The 19,705-nt window shown below is 48.4% G+C and overlaps 7 protein-coding genes across 7 annotated transcripts; 2 read left to right on the forward strand and 5 right to left on the reverse strand.

Annotated features, from left to right (window-relative positions):
• Positions 1 to 1,000: 1,000 nt before the first annotated feature.
• Positions 1,001 to 3,706, reverse strand: BC939DRAFT_525458 (uncharacterized protein; the record flags this gene model as incomplete). Its single annotated transcript, XM_051561315.1, has 4 exons — positions 1,001 to 2,104; positions 2,201 to 2,939; positions 3,020 to 3,442; positions 3,671 to 3,706. The coding sequence occupies 4 exons, from the start codon at positions 3,704 to 3,706 to the stop codon at positions 1,188 to 1,190; spliced, it is 2,115 nt and encodes a 704-aa protein (XP_051416450.1). The 3' UTR covers positions 1,001 to 1,187.
• A 186-nt stretch (positions 3,707 to 3,892) lies between these two features.
• BC939DRAFT_525459 (uncharacterized protein) lies at positions 3,893 to 5,138 on the forward strand. The gene is made up of 3 exons (XM_051561316.1): positions 3,893 to 3,993; positions 4,102 to 4,697; positions 4,783 to 5,138. Exons 1-3 carry the CDS (start codon positions 3,952 to 3,954, stop codon positions 5,069 to 5,071), a joined length of 927 nt encoding a protein of 308 aa, XP_051416451.1. The 5' UTR covers positions 3,893 to 3,951; the 3' UTR covers positions 5,072 to 5,138.
• BC939DRAFT_257949 (uncharacterized protein) lies at positions 4,996 to 6,933 on the reverse strand. The gene has a single exon (XM_051551042.1). It carries the CDS (start codon positions 6,777 to 6,779, stop codon positions 5,166 to 5,168), a length of 1,614 nt encoding a protein of 537 aa, XP_051416452.1. The 5' UTR covers positions 6,780 to 6,933; the 3' UTR covers positions 4,996 to 5,165.
• A 46-nt stretch (positions 6,934 to 6,979) lies between these two features.
• Positions 6,980 to 10,292, reverse strand: BC939DRAFT_438688 (plasma-membrane choline transporter-domain-containing protein). The gene is made up of 13 exons (XM_051553866.1): positions 9,707 to 10,292; positions 9,486 to 9,590; positions 9,250 to 9,384; positions 9,104 to 9,161; positions 8,932 to 9,008; positions 8,602 to 8,829; positions 8,353 to 8,500; positions 8,159 to 8,252; positions 8,035 to 8,076; positions 7,793 to 7,940; positions 7,521 to 7,710; positions 7,250 to 7,430; positions 6,980 to 7,153 (listed from the first exon to the last, which is right to left on the reverse strand). Exons 1-13 carry the CDS (start codon positions 10,019 to 10,021, stop codon positions 7,060 to 7,062), a joined length of 1,815 nt encoding a protein of 604 aa, XP_051416453.1. The 5' UTR covers positions 10,022 to 10,292; the 3' UTR covers positions 6,980 to 7,059.
• Positions 10,293 to 11,069: 777 nt separating this feature from the next.
• Positions 11,070 to 13,102, reverse strand: BC939DRAFT_525462 (uncharacterized protein; the record flags this gene model as incomplete). The annotated part of the gene is made up of 6 exons (XM_051561317.1): positions 11,070 to 11,636; positions 12,035 to 12,072; positions 12,175 to 12,260; positions 12,371 to 12,414; positions 12,501 to 12,641; positions 12,946 to 13,102. 6 exons carry the CDS (start codon positions 13,100 to 13,102, stop codon positions 11,191 to 11,193), a joined length of 912 nt encoding a protein of 303 aa, XP_051416454.1. The 3' UTR covers positions 11,070 to 11,190.
• Positions 13,103 to 13,661: 559 nt separating this feature from the next.
• BC939DRAFT_438690 (uncharacterized protein) lies at positions 13,662 to 14,855 on the reverse strand. The gene is made up of 3 exons (XM_051553867.1): positions 14,594 to 14,855; positions 14,278 to 14,510; positions 13,662 to 14,198 (listed from the first exon to the last, which is right to left on the reverse strand). Exons 1-3 carry the CDS (start codon positions 14,675 to 14,677, stop codon positions 14,015 to 14,017), a joined length of 501 nt encoding a protein of 166 aa, XP_051416455.1. The 5' UTR covers positions 14,678 to 14,855; the 3' UTR covers positions 13,662 to 14,014.
• A 2,559-nt stretch (positions 14,856 to 17,414) lies between these two features.
• Positions 17,415 to 18,869, forward strand: BC939DRAFT_473483 (uncharacterized protein; the record flags this gene model as incomplete). The annotated part of the gene is made up of 1 exon (XM_051558353.1): positions 17,415 to 18,869. One exon carries the CDS (start codon positions 17,415 to 17,417, stop codon positions 18,867 to 18,869), a length of 1,455 nt encoding a protein of 484 aa, XP_051416456.1.
• Between the last annotated feature and the right edge of the window lie 836 nt (positions 18,870 to 19,705).

The raw sequence follows: 19,705 nt of genomic DNA on the forward strand, positions 1-19,705 counted from the left end.
TATGGGTGCCCATCATGTCGGAGGCCCAGCATCTTTGGATCTGCTATTGACATCTGGATTTGTGGCCAAAGCGCAAAATGAAAGAATGAAAGAAGGTGGAGAATAGCACATAGAGAGGGGTGCATGAGTGCATTTGTTCTCTTGAATTACAGTATCATGCAAATGTATATGCTGCTAGGCTGGATAGAGATATAGGAAAATAGCGTCAGGGATCTCATTCCCTGTACCGGGCAATTCCACTGTATCTGGAAAAACTGCTGTGACGACAAGGTCTTTGCTGTTAGGAGTGACTCCCATTGGGGATCTACACCCATAACGGACCTGAAAACCGACACGCATGGATATGGGTATCGCATGGATGTACGCTGTTTTTTTGTTTGTATGCCTGTTTTATTCATCATCCATGGCTGCATGTGGTTTTTTGATAAAGGCTCTGGATAGCAAGGGTAGCACCAATGGATCTCCCTCTCCTAGTCTAACCTCGTATTTCTCCGTCTCCTGTAGACGACTGTCCCTTCTCAAGGTGCTGGATAAAACTATGTTTACATTTCATCTCCGCATCCCCCTCGTGTAACATGCTGTAAAAAGATGAGATTTCGCGGGCGCGGGGAAAATGAATTTGCACCCTTGAGTAACGTAGCCTAGAACAGCATGGCCAGGGGCATGGATGCACTGACATGTCATAAAGAATGGACTTATCATCGACCAGAGATGTACCTCCAATGGCCTAATCCGCAGGACAGGCGCAAGCAAGAAGGGTCAAACGTTTGAAAGGTCGAGAAAGGCAAAAAGACAAATGCACTAGTCTAGTTGCAATTTTTGTAATTTGCTCCTGGCGGCTCACATGCGGCATAATGCATCAACGGTCTGTATTTGGTTACCATTAAATAAAATAAAGAGAAGGTAACCGCTGGGACCAGTCTAAAATCCATGATCAAGCCTGTTCCAAAAGTATATAGGAATAGAGCGAATACAGGGATCCCTAACACTCTCTTGATGATTACGAACTGTATCCAGACTATTCTTGTGTTTAACGCCTCCCTTAGTCTCTCCCTTTACCATCCATCGTTTGAAGCGCGTTTTCCATCGTGTGGTTTGGCTAACTATGTCGCGATCATCTACGACGCGTATGACCCTTGTATCCCAGTCCACAGCTGAGCATTTTATTGAATCCTGACCTATCCATTTCACATCAGACTGACTACAAGCAACAGGAGATAGAATGGTAGAACATATCGAGAGATCATCCACAGATCTCCGACCAGCATTCGCCAGAACCGCAGTCGTCCTAGAGGCCATGTTGTGTATCGTATCCACGCCCATTTCTTTGTCCGACTCAAGGCCTTACGAGGAGATAGCGATGGTAGGGATCTCTGTAATGGCGACGATGTTCCTGCAATATCAATCTCCGCGTCGTCGGATTTCTCAAATGCATCCATTGGATTCAATGTCCTAGCGGGTAGTAATTTCGCTGTTGGGGCGGGCCCTTGAGATGCAAAGGGATCTCGGATGTTCCATGAGCGGGGCATGTTTGAAGACCGACCCGCTTTCTCTAGGATCGAGGACGTTGGCCGCCATCTGCCCAGCAATGGACTAGAAGGCCGGTTCTGCATAAACCATCTGAACCGCAAGACCAAGAGCCATGCACACGTAAGGACGAGCAAACTGACATATCCGAAATAGATCGACAGCTGCTCAGGCAGCATGCATTTGTCGTAAGAAAACGTGGGGCTCGTCGATATCATTTCTTCTTCGACAATATTCTTCGGCAACTGCTCCGGATTGTACAGCGACAGCATGAGAAACGCAGGTTGCCTAATTCCTTGAGCAAAGCTAAAGGTCGGCACCGTGACCTCGGGCGTCAGCTTGCCGTACACCAAATGCGTAATCTCACACCAGCCATGACTGTCACCGCTAAAGACCATATCCGCCTGGACCCTGCCCAGGATTGCACGCGACAACGACGCGTTCACCATGTTTTGGAACTGCTCCCCATTCCTGCTTAGGATGGGTTGATCCGACTCGCGCGCCTCGCCACAAAACGTCGTGTCCGGTCTGAAAAGTGGTACATGAGTGAACAGCATTCGAGGTAGTATGGACCCTTCTAGAACACATACAGTAGGAAAAAAAAGAGATGCTTAGAAAACCATTATGAGTCCAGGCAGCATTACTTTCATCATCAACTAGCACCCATGCATACCACGTCCTATGCGTGACACGAAGGCCCTGGATTCCTCTCGAATGAATGTGATGTTGGAGCTAAAAGAGAGCGTGTCCATAATGATAAAGCTGTGATTTCCGACATCGATCTCGTAGTTGACCGACCCAAACTCCTTCTTGTACCGCTTCATGGCCCGTCGGACTAGAGTGTCCCCAAAGCCAACATCATGGTTACCCGCGACATAGAGCCGTACACTCCTTCCTTCTGACCGCATGGCCGCCCTCTCTGAAGCATCCAGTGGCACGTTCAAGACTTGATAAAATTGGCCGGTGAGCGTTTCCTCTGCATCCGTTCCCCCGTGTACTTCTTTTCCATCCGAAGTTGCAGGATAAGCGTTGCTAGATGCTTCTACCTGCCTAGGTTTCTGTACGCTACTCTCTAAATCCTCAGCATCCATGACCAACGGCCGTAAATTCCAAGCTGTTCGACTCGAATCAAACACCTTTTCCAGAAACCGATTCTTGTTCTTTTCAAATCTCTCCTCGTCCAAGGTCTCTCTGCCACCATCGTTCAGATCGCCTAGGAACATCACAGCATCGGGCCTTGCAGCCCGATGGAATCGAGCAAAGCTCCTCCGCATGAAAATATCCGTGTAAAATTCCGTTAACCAGAGCGCGGGTCCAGATTGCTTGTATGAGAACCAGTCTGTGAGCTGAGGGTTCGCAATAATAGCAAGCCTGTACCGTTCCTGAAGTGAGGTGTCGCTGGTGTCCTGTTTCTCAGATAATAAAAAAAAGCACGTTATCACTGAGATCCTATCAAGATGTTTCATGAGGGTGCCAGCGAATACTCTCTTACCCAAGACGAGTTTTCAGGCCAGATGCATCGGTTAATCGTGATCCAGTACACCCCACACTCTCCAAAGAAGATAGCCATGAACCATATCAGCCTCAATAATAAGATTTGGCGCTGCAGGAAATGACGCTGGAGACCTGGCCTTCCGTGGGTGGTCCTTTTCCGATTAGCCGCAATGCTAATAGGGCCTGGTCTGAGCGACGAGGAACTGGATTGTGTGGATTGCAATAGGGGCGCAGAGCTAAGGTTGAATTCGGGCAATGCATCCGAGGCAGTAGATGACGAGCGGGCTTTGACATTCGATGCGAGTTCAGGCAGGTAAAGGCGCGCACTGTGAGATGCGGACGAAGGGTGTTGGTCCATGTTCCGCTGCTGTGGTGAAAGTACGACACGTTCTTCCGAGGACCTGTGTTCTGTATCCGGGGCCTTGAGATATTGCGATATGGTAACTGGGGATAGATTGATGGATTCTCAAGCAATTTAATAGTGAAGATGAGGAAGAGGATATGAAAGAACTTGATAGTAGAAAGGAGCAAGGAAAAAAAGTAAAAGTGGAGAGAATGGAGGGCACGATAATACTCGTCCTGGTCGAGAGCCCTGTTTGGACACAAACACGCCACGTCTCTCGGATAGGCCTGGATTACTACAACCTACTATCTTCTCCATGACACGTTCCTCGACGTTTGACATGTTCGTTCCTGAACTCCGTGGACGTCCCCGAAAAGGGCGCCAGGAGTTGTATTAGATGATGAGACGCATCAAATCGCACGTCTTTTTTTTGGGGCCACGTCTCTTTATCGCGTCGCGCAGAATCTCCGCTTCCGTGGGCTCAAACAGAAAAAAAAAAAAAGCGCGAGTGAGAATCCGGGGATTGTTCATCTCACCATCCATCGTCCATTCATTCGCCCCTCTCCCCCACTCAGTCTCATCCACCCATGGAGCGAATCGTCAGCTTGCTGCCCTCGGCTGCAGAAATCGTAAACAGATAACACCCATACTTCATCAATTGACCCGTCAAATAAACAGAAATTATATTTTTGACCTCTCCTCCTCTCCTCCTCTCCTCCTCTCCTCCCTGATGATAGATCTGCCTGGTAGGTGGCCAGCCAGAGATGGTTGCCCGTAGCCACGAAGACGATTTCCCTTCAACAATCCAGCACCTCCCGATCCTCACCGCCGCCAAAACCACCTTCACTACCTCTGCCGATGTTGACCGTCAAGTCTCCGAGGCTCTCTCTCAGGGCCAAAGTCTCTACGACCTCGATGTCACACAACTCAAGGCCCTCCGACCCACCGTCATCGTCACCCAAGACCTATGCAACGTCTGCTCGATCGATCTCGTCTCCGTCCAGCGCGTCGCCAGCACCATGGATCCACGTCCTCAGATCGTCACCTTGAATCCTACTTCTGTAGGCGAGGTCATGGAAAGCATCACGACCGTGGGACTGGCCATCGGACGAGTTGAGGAGGCAAAGAAGGCCCGCGAGGAGCTGGAGGCGAGGATTGCGCGCTGTCAGAATGCTGTTGAGGAGGTGAAACGTGGGAACGACGGCTCATATAAGCCCAAGAAGATCATGTTCTTTGAATGGACAGATCCTATTTATCCTGGCGGCCATTGGACCCCAGAGATGATCGAGATCGCGGGAGGGGTGCATCCTATCAACGAGGCCGGGTCCCCTTCGTAAGTCTTCTACTTGCAACTTAGCTCGTGGCACTCCTGTTCTATGGTATTGACATACTATCTGAATCTCTTATCGTTGACACAGGCGTCGCGTGCCGATCGAATCTGTCGTGGCTACAGATTCTGATGTCCTTATTATCTGCCCTTGCGGTCTCGATCTGGAGGCCGCCCGTAAGGAATATAACTCTATGATGGAGAAAGAATGGTTCCGAAAGATGGCAGACAAGGCTACAACGATCGCCCTTGTTGATGGTAACCAGATGTTCAATCGCAGTGGACCACGGTTAGTCGAGTGCACAGAGTGGTTGGTCATGCTGTTGCACAACCGTCCAGAGTTTGAGCCGACTGGATTCCCTTGGGAAAGGATTAAATAAAATGCATCGACAGAAAAATATACATGATCATATCATATTCGTTGCTCCAACTCGATATCGACTAGAATGCTTCCGCGATATCTTTTACGATATTTCACCACAACCTGTAATGGCCTACTGGGCTGACGGGCGTAGAGAGAGGCATTGCTATAGACGTATGGATGCGCAATGGACAGATCACTGGAGGCTTCAACACGCGAGAGGACTTGGTAACACTTGAGACGGAAAGCGACAACGCGCTCGTTCCAAGGCGGGGAAACAAAACTGCTGGTGGATCGGCTCTCGCAGATGATAACTCTAAAGTCCTCAACTGCACTTCGGTATCCACAAGAAGGGCGTTCACTGCCTTGGGCGGAAAATGGCCTGGAATGTGTGGTGGTTCTATGGATGGATTGACGGCGAGATCGATAGGTGACATTTGAGCATCCTCTTGTCCATGGACACACGTATCAGTCCTCTCGTCCAGTGTCGGCAGTACCGACCGCTCCAAACTGCGATGTGCCACAGGAGCATGCAACTGTGGTTGCTGTTGCTGCTGTTGCTGCTGGCGAGTTATCTGCCTCATCTCCTTATTCGCCAAAATCTTCTTGACCTTCGCAAAGCTGATCCCTCTCTGCTCATCGAACATTTCCGGTGTCTCACCGCCGTGCAGATAAATACACCGAGCATGGTTCTGCTGATACGGACAATCGCCGCCACTCCAGCAGGTCCGAGTCTTGTAGGTCATGGCGCGACTCCGCCGTTGGAGTTCATGCTCGTAGTGGACAAATTGGCACCGTTCACCAAAGGAACAGTAACCTCGCTCCCGAAACTTGACACAGAACTCGGCTTTAAACTTTGGCTTTGTCTGGAGATTGTTGTTATTGACGCTGCTGCTCTTGCTGGACACTGAATGAGACTCATCGTTGCTTTGGTATGTCGTTCGGGCTGCCCTCTTGACCATAGACTCTTGTTGCCGGACCCCTTCTTCCAGCTTCTGCGCCAATGACTCCAAGGGGAGGTAGCTGGAGTGCCTTTTCTGATCGGTTGTCAACGACGCACTCAAATGCAAAGACCGATTCGACTTCTCGTCTATACCATGATGACTAAGTGGGCGCGCGTTGCTGCACCGAAACGTCCTTGATTTCAGGGATGGTGGAAAGGACTCGGAAGGACTCTCTAAGTACGAGTGATCTTGATCAAACCAGATACCAACGCTTTTGGCTCGAGTCTGAGATTCGATCTCGCTCAGCGTGGCGGCAGAGTTAGTGGTTCCTGCGAATTCCCTGCTACTCACGAAAGACGCAAGCAATGGCTGGTAGGTTCGGAGACCGGCCTGTAAAAAGGTCGTCATGGATGAGCGCGACTGAATCCTGATATGCGCCGGGGCACACAAGTCCGGGACGCCTGTTGTTCCATGATAGTCCTCCGCGCGATCAAGGGTACCAGAAGAACCTTCTTCGTAAGGCGCATCGAACATGGATTGGAATGGGTTGAAGGGATCAGAACTGGGACTGAGTACATAGGTATTTGGCATGATGGCAACTAGTGGATAGTACTGCAGGATGTAGGGGCACAAGTGCAGAGTACGAGGTCTACGTGAACGTGTATGCGTTTGCATTGAAAAGCAAAAAGTGCCTGACCTATATATACGTACTCGAAGTTGCACTTCAATCTCACGGCGGGTTCGCCGCCTATCAATTCCCCGACCACAAAAGGGTCTGAGCATGGAGGCAGACTGAGTCCGAAGCTATCAAAGGACCAGCCCAACCAGGAATACATAAACGGTGGCTCGTTGGGATAGCTGTCTGGAAAAAGTGCGTGTGCTATAACATTCCCCTGCTCGCTCTGGTTTGTTTTCTCCGAGATATTTTTTGAATTTCATACCACAGATAAAACAATAGGGCACCTCTAGGAAGATCATTATGATTGCATGTTGTTTTTATTTATTTTGTTATTTGTACTGCAAGTCCTCTGTTCAGCCGCGGCCAAGACGGTTTATTCAGCTCTTAATGGGATCCGCCAAACGCGCTGTGGGCCTTGTTGCAATGGCAAGTGTTTGTGTCGAGATCGATTGCATAGCATAGGAATGTCGCATCAATTCTATTTTAAGTGTCAAAAATGAATGGTCTTGTTAGCTTGGAGTGAAACAAAAGGTTGTCATACAAGAACAGCTTAATCACAAAGATGGGCGCTTACGTGATGGACATGATATGGGTAAAGAAACCGTTGACATAGTACGGGATGATGCCTGCAAGGATACCGATCACATAGCCGTATGGCGACTTAAGGCCATGGGTGGCAAAAACAAAGGCGGCGAACCCCGTTAGAATTGACAATAATGTCGAATAGACATAAAGAATTAGTTTCGTCAAGAAATCTATAATTAATGAAGGTGTGGTCAGTTCAGGGTCCTAAGCATACAAACAGCAAACAAACAAACAAACTATGGCGCCATCCGTTCTCTTACCAGACAACAATCCCCACAGCAGGTTTCGGTGGAAAATCTTGCTCGCCGACCTTGCGGCAGCGAACAAGCTCTCCCCTGTGATACCAACGTAGATCAACGCATAGTTGTTGAAGCTTTCTACGAGACCTTGGACTACCCGACAGCATGTCACGACAAACACGAAAAGCGGAAATGTGCTGTCGTTCAGCCTCTGGAAAGATAAAATAAATATATAAATAAATATGTGATACAGCATACTGGAGGACCCTGCGTAGGCAATCGGTTTAAATTACCTTTGCCAGATTCTTAAGCAGAAACGTGGTCGTCTGGAGAACAGCAATGAAAAGTCCTCCTAGACAAACGGATCCGAATGACGTCGTCGTTGCATTGATAAGGGCAGGCTCCGTGATCTTTGAGCTGTGGTAAGCGAATGGTTCATGTCTATCAGATTGGCAGCCAGAATTAGAACTTGACAAGTACTGGCGAAAATAGAATAAGCAATTATAGCAACGCACCGCTTTCCGTAAAGGCATACCTGTGGAAATACCACTTGGATACGACATTCGCCAATGTAACCCTATTGGTTTCAAAGCAAAGTGGAGATGATCAGCATTATGGTTCCACCTATGAGCCACATGTACCCCAGAACTGCATCTTACCTCTGGACATTACCCAAGACTGCTGAAGTCCATAGATAAATGAAGATGAAGTAGATGGCGATAGGGTAAAAGTTGTCTTCCAGAACCCATTTTTCTAGTATCAGGACATACAAGTACAATGTTAGACAACGTATCACTTGAACAAGATGGAAAAACTGCGACGGTGGTCAGGCCATAAATTTGTGGATACATACTTGCGCCCACAGATGATTCGACATGTCCGATCAAAAATACTCGCGAGAAAAACAGTAGCCAGATCGCCGTAAAGACCACATGAACAGCCATAAGGCCAAATGATACATAAAACATGTCGGGATTGTCCTTCAGTATTTCGCACGCGAGCTATAAAGTGGATCAATACATATGCATATCTGTTAGATAGGAGTCCACTTGCACGAAGATATGAAAAGCTGCGAACAAAAACGTAGCACTGCACAACTCACCTCGATAATGGCGGTGGTCCGCGCAATATACTGGCGTCGAATATAAATGACGCTCAGGAACAGCGATCCAATACCCAGGGGCAGTAATGAGAGTACAGTCAATCCTGTATCCTGAGGATCCCGTCCACCATTGTCTCGTCTGGGTCCCTGGAACGATGACACCATGGACCAAATAAATATCCCAAATGCAAAACACGGGACTGACAGCACCGTCGCCCACACCACCGGCTATATCATTAACAGAACAAAAAAATAATCTGGATTAAAATATCGAAAACGACGGTACAGGGCAAGCTATCACACACCTTCTACGCTCGACATTGTTCTTACTCTAGTAAACGACCGTAGTGTGACCAACCACAAAGTCCCCAAGGCAGCTGAAACCAAGACTACAAAGGTCAGCATTCCTAAGCACATGAATACAAAGCGAGGTTTAGTTGTGTCCCACATAGGCATGTCTAGTACTCGACAGAAAAGGCAAATATGAGCCATTCTTTCCTACCTGCACTTGACTTCATGACGGAGAAAACATTGTAAATTTGTCCTTCTAGCGACGATGACTACAGAGATTGCGCAGTTAGAACAAGGAGCTGACTCGGTCCTATGCAACTTTTAAAAAAGAGGTCTACCATAAATCAGAGTATTTACACTTGTCGTGAAGATCAACACGATTCCGAGTATGAGGTAGACCGCCAGGGCGAATACATAAAGGGCCGCGAAGAATGGATCCTTGAAATTGCGTTTGTACGATATTGATGTCCATCCGACTGGCCCTGTAGGAATCTGCAGGACGAATAATGGGGAGCCGGAGTAAATTAGTGCTATATGTTCTGCCAAGAAGACTGCAACTTGCATACCTTTCAAGGTGCGTAACACCAACTTACAGCTGAGGGCTCCAGCAACTGTTCACCAAGAGTCCCACTGGCCTTTGATTTGGATTTCGATGACGGTACTGGTGGCGGTACATCAAGATAGATCGCCGCCGGTGTCTATACCCATTTGAACGAGAACCTTCATTAGCTGACGATGCACAAAATGGTGGCAAAGAAAGCAAAGTCGGAGGAAGAAAAAAAAAGGTTTCACAAGTCATTGCTCATGACAATACCAATGGAGGCGCTTCTGGCTGCGGATGCCTGTCGAGGAAGAGGGACATGGGCGGCGACTGTGTGCTGGAGTCTGATTCGTCATCCTCAGAGTCATAGTCGGGCATGTAGGACTCATGCAATGGGAGGTCCTCGCCTGGTCGGTCTCCGTCTGAGTCGTCAGGCTCATTGTCGATAGTCGGGACAGAATAAAACAGCGTCCCAGCCATGTTTCCAGGGGCCTGTCTATCATTGCGGGATACAGAGCGCCAATTGCGTCCCACAGCGCCTTGTAAGCCCTGCATCCGCGGCGGGGCATTGGTGCGATGTGAGGACATTCTCCGAAACTATGCTGCTGAGTTGTAGCTGTAGTTGTAGTCCTTGTCTGAATAACAGTGGGAATGAAGTGGTTCTAGCTGAAGTGTTCGGCGGTATTGTTATATGTAAGAAGGGGGAGAATTTTGTTGTGTAAGGTGTTGTGCTCTGTTCTTTGGTTCGGTGTGCTTGAAGACAGTGATGAATGACGACGCAAGAAAGGTGCAGTGTGGATAGACTACGATAAGGGGAACAAAAGGCTTCGACATACTTGCCTGGTGCTGGGCAGCAGTCCCTCAGCCCATTTGTCACGGGAGTATCCTGCCGGTGGAGTGGAGAGACCAAGTGTTTCGGCGGTTCTTCTGTGGGCCTTGCAAGTTTCAGCATATTCAGACGCTGCATTTCTACCCCTCTTATTCTTATCGCGGGACACCAGTATCCCTCTGATTGCCAAGTCGGCTCTTAGCATACGTCATTGGAGAGAAGAACGACAAGGGAAAAAGACGCATACTACTCAATTGGGAGCCCCCGTGATATCGTTCTTGGATGTCGAGAGCTTGAAGATGACTCCAGTGCTTGCTGACTGGCGGTGGTAGCGGTGCTGGTAGCACTAAGATGAGGAGGAACTCAGAAAAAAAGCGCAAGCCAGGTGTGCGAAGTTTTATTGCGTAAAGACTGAGGTTCAAATAAGGGAGGCGCGTGTCTTGAATACTAGTAGTTTCAATATTTCAGTTCAATACAACATCTCTGACATTGTTCCATCGGCTATCGAAGCAGCGTAGTCGTTTTTTCTCGCTGCTTTGCAGCGCTCTAAGCGATATAGAATGGCTCGACGCTCCTCTTTTGTCAGTTTTCTCCCTTTAATCCGTTTGTGCTTGTTAATACGAATGTGCGTACTGTCGGTAGGGCGAAGGCCCTGCAACTTCTTGATTCGAGCCCGTAACACCTTCATGTGGGAAGGTTTGAGGCAACAGGAACAGTATTTAACTTATGACGTCTTTTCTTTCAGCCTATTGATGTGGAGAGTGCCTTGGCCACTTGAAGCAAATAATTATCTTCATCCGCAGCAGCTATTCCTTTGTCTATATGCCAAATTGAGTGAGAAAGAGATATCGGTCCACACACCACACCGATTAGGGCATTTATTTGTACGAATTTTGATATGCTGTGCTGGAGGTACACTTCTCACTTTTTATGAAATACATTGGACTCTGGTGAAATATGCGACAGTGATCACCGATCCAGACAAGAGGTGCGCTGCAACATAACTAGCCTGAGGATATCTGCTCCAGTCTAGGTTCAGATATTTGCTGGCTTTTTTGTTCGGCTCTTTGAACGACCTTGTTTCGAGAATTCTTGCTAAGGGCGATTGCCTGATCAGATCCATGACTGGGGGCGTTGGTGGCGGAGAGCAGTCAGTGCAATCGGGACCGTTGATCAGGCCGCGTTTGTTGTGATCAGGAACGGATTTATGTGCCGAAACAATGAATGGTTTATCAGGTTGCGTGTCATAGAGGGCTGAGTTCACAGTGAAAGAGGTCTCGACACCCCCAATCGAGACTCCAACAGGAGACTTGCCGAGTTGAGCTGTTGTGAGCAACGTCCTGAGCTTGGTAGATCTCGGACCGTCCTCCACTCCTAGCGTATGGAGTACCCCTGCAACAGTAACTCAAGTCAGGAAGCCTGGGCTGGAATGAGTTGCCTCATTAACAGGTAGTGAAGGGCCTTTTATACGTTCCACGGGTCGGCACGGCTTGGTCGAAGAGCTTGCCTGAATGTGCAGCCGGCGTCTGAGTGTAAATGTTTCGAGCGTCTGGGGGATCTTGGGTCATAGGGGACCAAGGTCATAGAGACCTAGGTATCAAGGGAATTTGGGTCAAGAGGATTTAGAGTAAAAGAGTGGTTTATTGGATGATTGATTCATCGAAGGCTATTATATACGAAGGATGTGGTTAAGCAAGCAGTCCTGGGATGCTGTGGAAACTGGGCGAAGCATTCATATGATTATGACATCATTCTCGAATAAAACGTTGTACCTGTTGCATTGGGACCTGGCATAATGGATTGAGTTGTCCTAAAGATATCCGAGTTGATTAATCCGAAGGTCGATCCCTGGATAGCGACGAGTTTTATGAGTAAGATGTCTAAGCTGTCCTTTTCATATGGAAGCAGTTACTTCATGTTTCCAAGAACAAACTCGTCCCGAGCTGTTTCGGATCTCGACTTCTTTGGTGCAGAGAGCATCTCGTCGTCTTCCTGCTCCTGTGGTAGTTAAACGCCGTGGACTCCGGGAATTCCGCACCTACCGATGTATGGTGATGTGGTTTGTTCGTGCTCTGACCCCCCCCCCTGGTTCTTGTATTGTTGTCCACAGATGCCGCAGAGTCGTTCACGACCTGGTATTGAAACTCCGTGTCTAGGTACGAGGTGTAGAAATGGCCCAGAGTGCTGTTCCCGCGCGAGGACTTCGGTCTTGGGGCCTTCGCTAACAGTCTTTGTGACAGAAGAGCGTCGTCGCATTGTTCAGAATTGGATATAGTGCCAAGTTCGAGGGATTCATATAACCGATGTCACCGGTCTGGAGAGCTACGACTGTCACGTACGTCGCATCGGTGCTGCTCCAAGGACCTGCTGCAGGGAGAGCTGTATTTGGTGCGGCAAAGGGTGAAGCATTGGCGAGGTCGCGAGAGGATGGAGGAGGTACGCGCAAGCGGGAGAGTGATGCAGGTGCTTGATAGAGCATGCGCTGAGTGAAGGAGGAATTGGGACGAGCACCATGCACACGTCTGTAAACCTTCTTTACGTGTATGCTGATAGCGTCGGATCAAGAGAGTCTACAGAAGCACTGAAGCGTGCAAAAGGCGTGTTAACAATAGGTTTGGGGCTAGAGGATATCGAGTTACAGGTTTAGAGGTGAATGCAGAAGGCCCACTGTAGCTGTTCTAACTGTTGTCGCTGTCGTCCCCGTCTTCGTCCTCGCTGGCCATTAGGTGTTCGTCCATGGACATTTCATTGGTGCAGTCCTCGTCAGGGTAATCATCGTCGACATCGCCGACATCGTCGTCAAAAGGGAAATCGTTGTCATATTCGTTCTGACTAGCCATTGCAAAATACGTCTGAAATGGAGAATTGCGTGCGTTGTGTGGGAAAAAGTGGCACGGAAATGTATTGAGAATGGACAAAAGACAAGAAGACTCTGTTATGTGAATCAGCATGTGCGCCGATTGTGCCTATGCTGCTTTTTACAAGCGGATAGTGCTCTTTGCCAAGAGGTTCGTGTTGCTTTCACAAACGGTGAGTTTAGTTTCCGTGTGTTGTTGGTGACGGAGTGGCGGCTGCTTACGAGTGGCGGACAAAAGAGGGCAGCGATTTCTTTTCAGTTTCCAATTAAAGCAGCGATGCTTGACTGAGCTGTTTAAGATATCCTGTCTGCTCTCCATGGGCGCAGCTTAAAGATCTGCTGGTTAACATGGATCACAGCCACGAGACACTATTTGCTTTGCATATCAGCCAAATTACCAATTCAAAAGTGATGGTACAATACAAAGACTGTGAACCGAGTGTACATTCGGACACTTTGACCGTCGATAAGAATGTAGCGACGACGAAGGCCTACATTTAGGCACGTCAGCAACCAAGGTGCCCATGAATTAAAATATATATGGGAAATATGGCGTATTCTTTATTGTGGCATCCTCCTTGATGGTGGGATGCACAAGCCAGCGTAGAATGGGGCTGGGGGGTTCGCATTTGTCCTGAGGGATGCGTTTGCCATCTTTTCAAGTAATCTCATAAACGCGGCTCCCAGACTTAACCATATGAAATGATTCTTTTCGAAGCTAATCAATGCCGAGATGCTCTGTACGATTTCAAGTTCTCCAACGTATACAGCCATGCAAATTGTTCCACATCGTCGCATTTGATAAATCATGCACCTTATCGAAATAATCTGGAAGAACAAGACATCAAGATCGTCGACTCCTTCGAAACGTGCATGTAGTTGGTCCAGTGCACGCTTAGACCAAATTGCGACAAAAATCTCCCGTATCTTTTGCAGAGTCGCTAGAGAAGGAGACTTCCCCGAAACTGATATCATTAGCGTCTGTATGCTTCACGATAAGATCGGGGTGTTTCGGAGGAGCCTGGAGATCACGGTACATGCGCACGAACAACGATCCTGATGTTGGAGTTGATGCAGTACTTTGATAGCAAGTTAGACCCCAGAGTAGAATTATAATACAATTCTAATGCTGACCATGACTATGACATGTATACTTACTGGGCAAGCCTGGACTTTTTTGGCTGCGTCATAATACAGCCCAACATAGGCAAAATGTAAGAAGACGTTTGATCTGCTTCAGAGAGAGGTATCTGTAGCTTGTTGCTAAAGTTCTCGCATCCATGCAGGAAGAGGCGCCTCAAGGACGATCGTTCGGATGCCTCGACAGAGTCTCGAAGTGCATCTCGCGCTTTGGCAACATTCCGGGTCCTCCGCAATGTGATATCATATGTCTATAAAAAAAAAAAAAAAAAGCGCGTTAGAGTAGAATATGCTTTGGAACCTTCCAACACTAACAAAGGTGAGTTTGACTTACATCCTTCCACTTTCGAATTGATCCTATTCGCGTTTCAATCGCCTCCTCCTCTAGACACAAGATACATTGCCTCATTGCCTCCATGACCGTATTGTAATGCTGTCCGAAGCAATCATTCTGCAGATCCGTCGGTTGTTCCTGTAGAAACAATATCCCATTGATGGCCCTGACAGTAAATACGATCGGTCAGTTGTTTAATTAGAGCATGAAGTAGCCTGAACCTGTAATACATCCACTTACAGAAAGTTGGGGAAAGCGTCCTTTTGGTACTTGCGTTTGGCAGATCTGGTGAAGTATGCGTTGAATCAATTGCCTATGTCTAGCTCGCCGAGGTGTCCAGTGAAGTTGAAGGGGTTGACCCTGAACACCGGTCCTAGTTCTGCAACAGACACAATGTCTACTTTGTTATCGAAGGGCTGAGAAGGAGTAGACGATCCCCAACATAAGTATATGGAGTGCCCACTATTCTTTTTAAATCGTCTGCATTCATTACCTTGTCAATCTCATCACGGAGTAGAGAGTCTGGAGGTTCGACAGGACGTGACGACAGCGACAATGGGGACGAAAATGATGTCGTTGCTGTGGAGGCTGGAGCTTTCCTCTTCTCCGCTATATGCTCGGGTGTCTCTAGTTGTCGCTTGTGTCGTGCGCCTGAACAACATAAAAATGCATTAATACTGGATACCTACAAGCAGAACAATGATCGTCAAGAGACCTTACCCTTGGCTTCTTCAAAGTGGACTTTTGTATCGTACGACACTTTTTCGGCACCTGATTGGCATTGTAATCCAGCCTCGTCTTCGATTTTCTCGAAGTGTTTTTTCTGAAAGAAAAAAAAAAAAAAAAACGAGAAACTTGTTTGAAACAAGAGTAGATACATGGCCGAGATATGCTTTCGTGTTCACGATAGAACTCGATGCCTTCCTCTCTAGAGATGGACTCGGGGCCATGGTCGTACGATGAGCCTCAACTAAAGGACGCGTACTGTAACCTTAGTCCTGAAAATACCTTCTCCTCCTCCTGCTCCTTTTCTTCCCAATACGACTTCCGCGAACCGCTTGGACGTCAACCAGAGATGTCGAAGTCGCAGCCCATCTGGCGTGCTTCGTTTTTCGACCTCTGGAATTATTTTGTGAAGAAATTCAGCAGTGGCAAATTACCGGTCCTTTGATCGGAATACATAAAAATCGAAAAAGTCCGTCGCGGTGATAGTGCTGAGGAGGCGATCGCTCAGAAAAAGCGTCGTAAATGAAAGTCATGGTTGCTGAGCCAGCAGTTGAAGGTGAGTCGTGTGCTCATTTGCAAAGAAGCCGATGAAAGGGAACATCAACAGTTGCTTTGCACCGTCACCTTGAAAGTAGTCATGGAAACTTAAATTTTCCAGGAGCGCAGCACTTCGTTCCCATCATCGCTTGTACACTCACACACTCACATTCGCTCCCCCCTCCCTCCTTCCCATCGCTCTCCGTATAGGAATACTGCGACGCGTAACTTCCGACTTGCAACTGGTCAGGCAAGGCTGGCTGGAATGCCGTCAAGTTAGCCGTGGCGCCACAGGCCTGTCCACGGTTCAGTGCGTTTCGTTTGGCCTTGACTTCATCTGAACGACTGTATGTTCTGGTGATGGTCATTGACATCTATTCTCAAACCCAGTTGACCTCGGGTGCGAGACAGACTGTCAAAGTGCCGAATGAGACGAGTTATCCTTGACTTCAACGCGTTCATGACGTAGAGAATGGGGGGGGGGAGGGGGTTGGTGTTGAACCAAAAGGTCTATCTTCGTTTCGCAAACTCTTTCTGCGTCTGTCCTTGCTCACTATTTTTTTCTCCTTCGCCTCCTTCATAGGCAGGTGCATTATATCTTTTAGCTACCTACTGGTGCTGGAGTCGATGTGCTGAAGAAGCTTTTTATTTATTGTATGGCGCTCCGTTCATTGGGAGCAGGTAATGATTGACGGCCTTATAGCACGGCAGCCGCAACTTTACTACATTCACGCGACTAACAGTGAATGCTTTTACAGTTGCTTTCCTTTAGCTTGTATAGTACACTGGTGCAGGAGCAGTTGCTGATGGGGCTTTTTATTGTACGACTCCTATTCGTCTTCATCTTACAAGGAGTGCTTCCCAGTTTTGAATAAAATGTCATTGCGGCGCATGTCAGTGGAGACCAACACTGAACGTATTTTTTTGGAACTCCAAAAAGGACATTTGGAATATAGGAATTGGTGGCAATAAAAATGGGGACTTTAGACTCAGATGTCGCATAGTTGGGACGTGATGTGGAGGTGCTGTCGTGGAGAGCGAATGCAAAGAAGAGGAAGAAGAAGAGGAAGAAGAAAAAAGAATGCCGATGCTGTTGCTGTTGCTGTTGCTGTTGAGTGTGCATGTGTCGATGTATGCAGCAGGTTCGCATTGGATACACAAGGGACACAAAAAAAAGAGCACAGAGCACAGAGGGAAAGAGCCAAAAGGAAAAGCGGATTGGTTCCAGTAGTCCGGTCTGGTTGGACTCCACGGACACACTCTCAAGGACAACGGGAGCTGTTTATTGGGGGGGGGAGAGGGGCAATTTGGTCCTGCATTTGGATGCAAGGAAGATAGAGACACAAGGCAGCGAAGAACCAGAAGTGCGGGTGCTCTCTTCCGCACCTTTTGAATGATCCATCCTTCTCAAGCGCATTGCCCCCATCTGGCCTCATTCGCTAATCTCTCCTTCCGCTCCTACAGCTGGCCCAGCTTCATCCTTCTTTCATCTGCTTCTCCATCGAATCTCATTCCTCCGCTCTCAACAACCTAAGAACTCACGCTCATCTCACACCTCATGGCCACCCATCCTTCATCGGGATGGAGGCGTACAGTCGGGCCCCAGTGGTCCTCGGTCAAGCCGCAGGGAGCAACCCCAGGACCCCCGCCAGGCATGCAGCAGGGATTCCACAGCTCATACCTTAACGCGATATCCAGACCGGACCTAAACATTGACCACCAGCAGCAACAGCCCCAACAAAAGCAGCAGCACCAAGTACACTCGACCAACCATGCCAGTGCCTCGACCGAGCATGATCCCCATGTCATGTCTGAACATCAGCGAGCGCTTCTTCAGCACCAAGAAAACCAGCGGCAACAGCAGCTCTACCTGCAGCAATTACAATTGATGCAGCGTCTTCAGGCGATGCCTGGCAGCACTACCCGGCCGTGGTATCCGACCTTTGGACCAGCCATCACCACTTCTTGCAGCGACAGCACCATCCAACTGGATAACCCGAACCAGTACACCTTGATCAACAATGCTAAACGTAACCGCCATGCTGTTGGTCCGCACTGGCGATCTATTCAGACCTCAACAACCTACTCTCCCACATCTTCACCCCCATCTTCCTCACCCCAGATGCAGACTCGTACCATCGTACTATCATCCCCTCTTTCGACCGCTTCCACGACTAGCGCCTTACACACATATCTTTCCGCGACCTATTCTTCTGCAGCCTCGATCGACCATGCACGAGCCACGTCCTTTCACCAGCAGGACCAAGAGATGAAAACAATATCGAACAGCAGACAAGCACTCCAGAGCCCGGTGCATCAGCAGTACTATCAGTCTCACTCTTATCCACACGATCCACGCCACCATTTACTACACAACAACCAACCAGGCAACTCAAGGGAAGCCCGAGATAATCTACTCTGGGTCAACCGCGCCTCACCCGAATCTTCACCGATGACCAGTGTCCCACGGACTGCGAAGCGTAAGGCGACTTGGCAGGACGAAGGAAACGACGACAACGACAACGACAGCGACAGCGGCCATGACAGCATTGACGAGAGTCACTCTCAGACAGGACAGGTTGATTCAACGGCCTATCCCACCCCGGCCCCCTCTTCCTCAGGGAACACACAGCAATCTTTCACAATGCAGAGTTCGGTCCAGCAGTTTGTATCGTTGTCTGTTACTGCCCATCCAGTGATACCAATTGATCAAGATCAAGAGATGGGTAATGCGGAGTCGCACCCGAGCGCTGCTATCGTCTCGTCAGCACCCAGTCGGACGAGCGTAGACACGCTCAGAGTAAACCAAGAAAGCATGGATGTTGTCGAGAGCGGATCTGGTGATGCTGGATTCAAGCAGACGAAGCGGACAAAACCGCGATTAGACCATTCCGTACATCAGGGGATGGCATCGGCGGTGGAAGAAAGACGACTCCAGAGTGGCGAGCAGGTCAAGAATATTCTTCAGGAATGCTTTTATAATGCGGCGACCCCTTATTTTTCAGCCCAGTAGTCCTAAGCATCGTTATTTACTATATACTTTCTGCTTTGTCGCCACTCTGGTAGTCGCTGGGCTACCTTGTACAATTTTATTGTATATTAAAGATCTGAGATCTAAGGTATGATGCGCAAACGTCAAATGAAGTATCCCCTGTTGGGTGGTAAGACACAGAGGCGTACTTTAGTAATCAATGCTGCGTCCCTGTTAAATTGACAGGACGCGACTGTGGCGATGTTAAGGTAACTGGGTTGAAGAGGCCAGAGACGCTGATGACAAATGCCGGGGAGCGGAGTAGACGTGGAAACAGTCCATTAAGTTATTTACTACACGCGTCGTGCGTTAGATGCATGTGTAAACATAGAGTCGCGTCGAGTTTACATTATTTCATTAGTCTATTTATGGTAGCCGCTTTTTTCTTCTGGTCTTTCCTTCTTTCCTTCTTTCCTTTGCTCTTCATCCTTCCTTGCCGCCCACCACCCTTACTCTTGACATCTATCTCACACATCCCTGATATCAATCAATCCCATCTACATCCCAATTGCTCTCCAACATGTTTGTTCACAAGCGAGGTAATGCACATCCTCTTGCCCTACTGGAATGAATCGCTGCTGCAGGAGCCACGACGATGAGTCTGACACTGATCCTTTGACCCTCTCATTGTTTCTGAATCCTCCATACACCTCATTCGCGATACATATCTCCAGATGGTAAGCCCACAGGGTTGCACATGGCCAGCGCTTGGCACGACATTCGAATAAAGACTGAGACGGAATGCTTGATGTCCACACCAATCCCTCATCTCTTGACTCTCCATTTTACAGGACGAAGAGAGCGTGTAGCCTTCGACA

This window comes from Gamsiella multidivaricata (assembly GCF_025024155.1).
Source record: "Gamsiella multidivaricata strain RSA 2152 chromosome Unknown BC939scaffold_6, whole genome shotgun sequence".
Lineage (NCBI taxonomy): Eukaryota > Fungi > Mortierellomycota > Mortierellomycetes > Mortierellales > Mortierellaceae > Gamsiella > Gamsiella multidivaricata.

Bases quoted from the DNA above. Each gene is read 5' to 3' on its own strand.
- BC939DRAFT_525459 (XM_051561316.1), top strand. From the start codon at position 3,952: ATGGAGCGAATCGTCAGCTTGCTGCCCTCGGCTGCAGAAATC. The intron at 3,994-4,101 runs GTAAACAGATAA...CCCTGATGATAG, and splicing joins TGCCCTCGGCTGCAGAAATC to ATCTGCCTGGTAGGTGGCCA. The intron at 4,698-4,782 runs GTAAGTCTTCTA...TCGTTGACACAG, and splicing joins AACGAGGCCGGGTCCCCTTC to GCGTCGCGTGCCGATCGAAT.
- BC939DRAFT_257949 (XM_051551042.1), bottom strand. From the start codon at position 6,779: ATGCTCAGACCCTTTTGTGGTCGGGGAATTGATAGGCGGCGAACCCGC.
- BC939DRAFT_438688 (XM_051553866.1), bottom strand. From the start codon at position 10,021: ATGTCCTCACATCGCACCAATGCCCCGCCGCGGATGCAGGGCTTACAA. The intron at 8,830-8,931 runs GTAAGAACAATG...TTAATGATATAG, and splicing joins CACTACGGTCGTTTACTAGA to CCGGTGGTGTGGGCGACGGT. The intron at 8,077-8,158 runs GTAAGATGCAGT...TGAAACCAATAG, and splicing joins GTCTTGGGTAATGTCCAGAG to GGTTACATTGGCGAATGTCG.
- BC939DRAFT_438690 (XM_051553867.1), bottom strand. From the start codon at position 14,677: ATGGAGGCAATGAGGCAATGTATCTTGTGTCTAGAGGAGGAGGCGATT. The intron at 14,511-14,593 runs GTAAGTCAAACT...TTTTTTTTATAG, and splicing joins CAATTCGAAAGTGGAAGGAT to ACATATGATATCACATTGCG. The intron at 14,199-14,277 runs GTAAGTATACAT...TTGCTATCAAAG, and splicing joins AAAAAGTCCAGGCTTGCCCA to TACTGCATCAACTCCAACAT.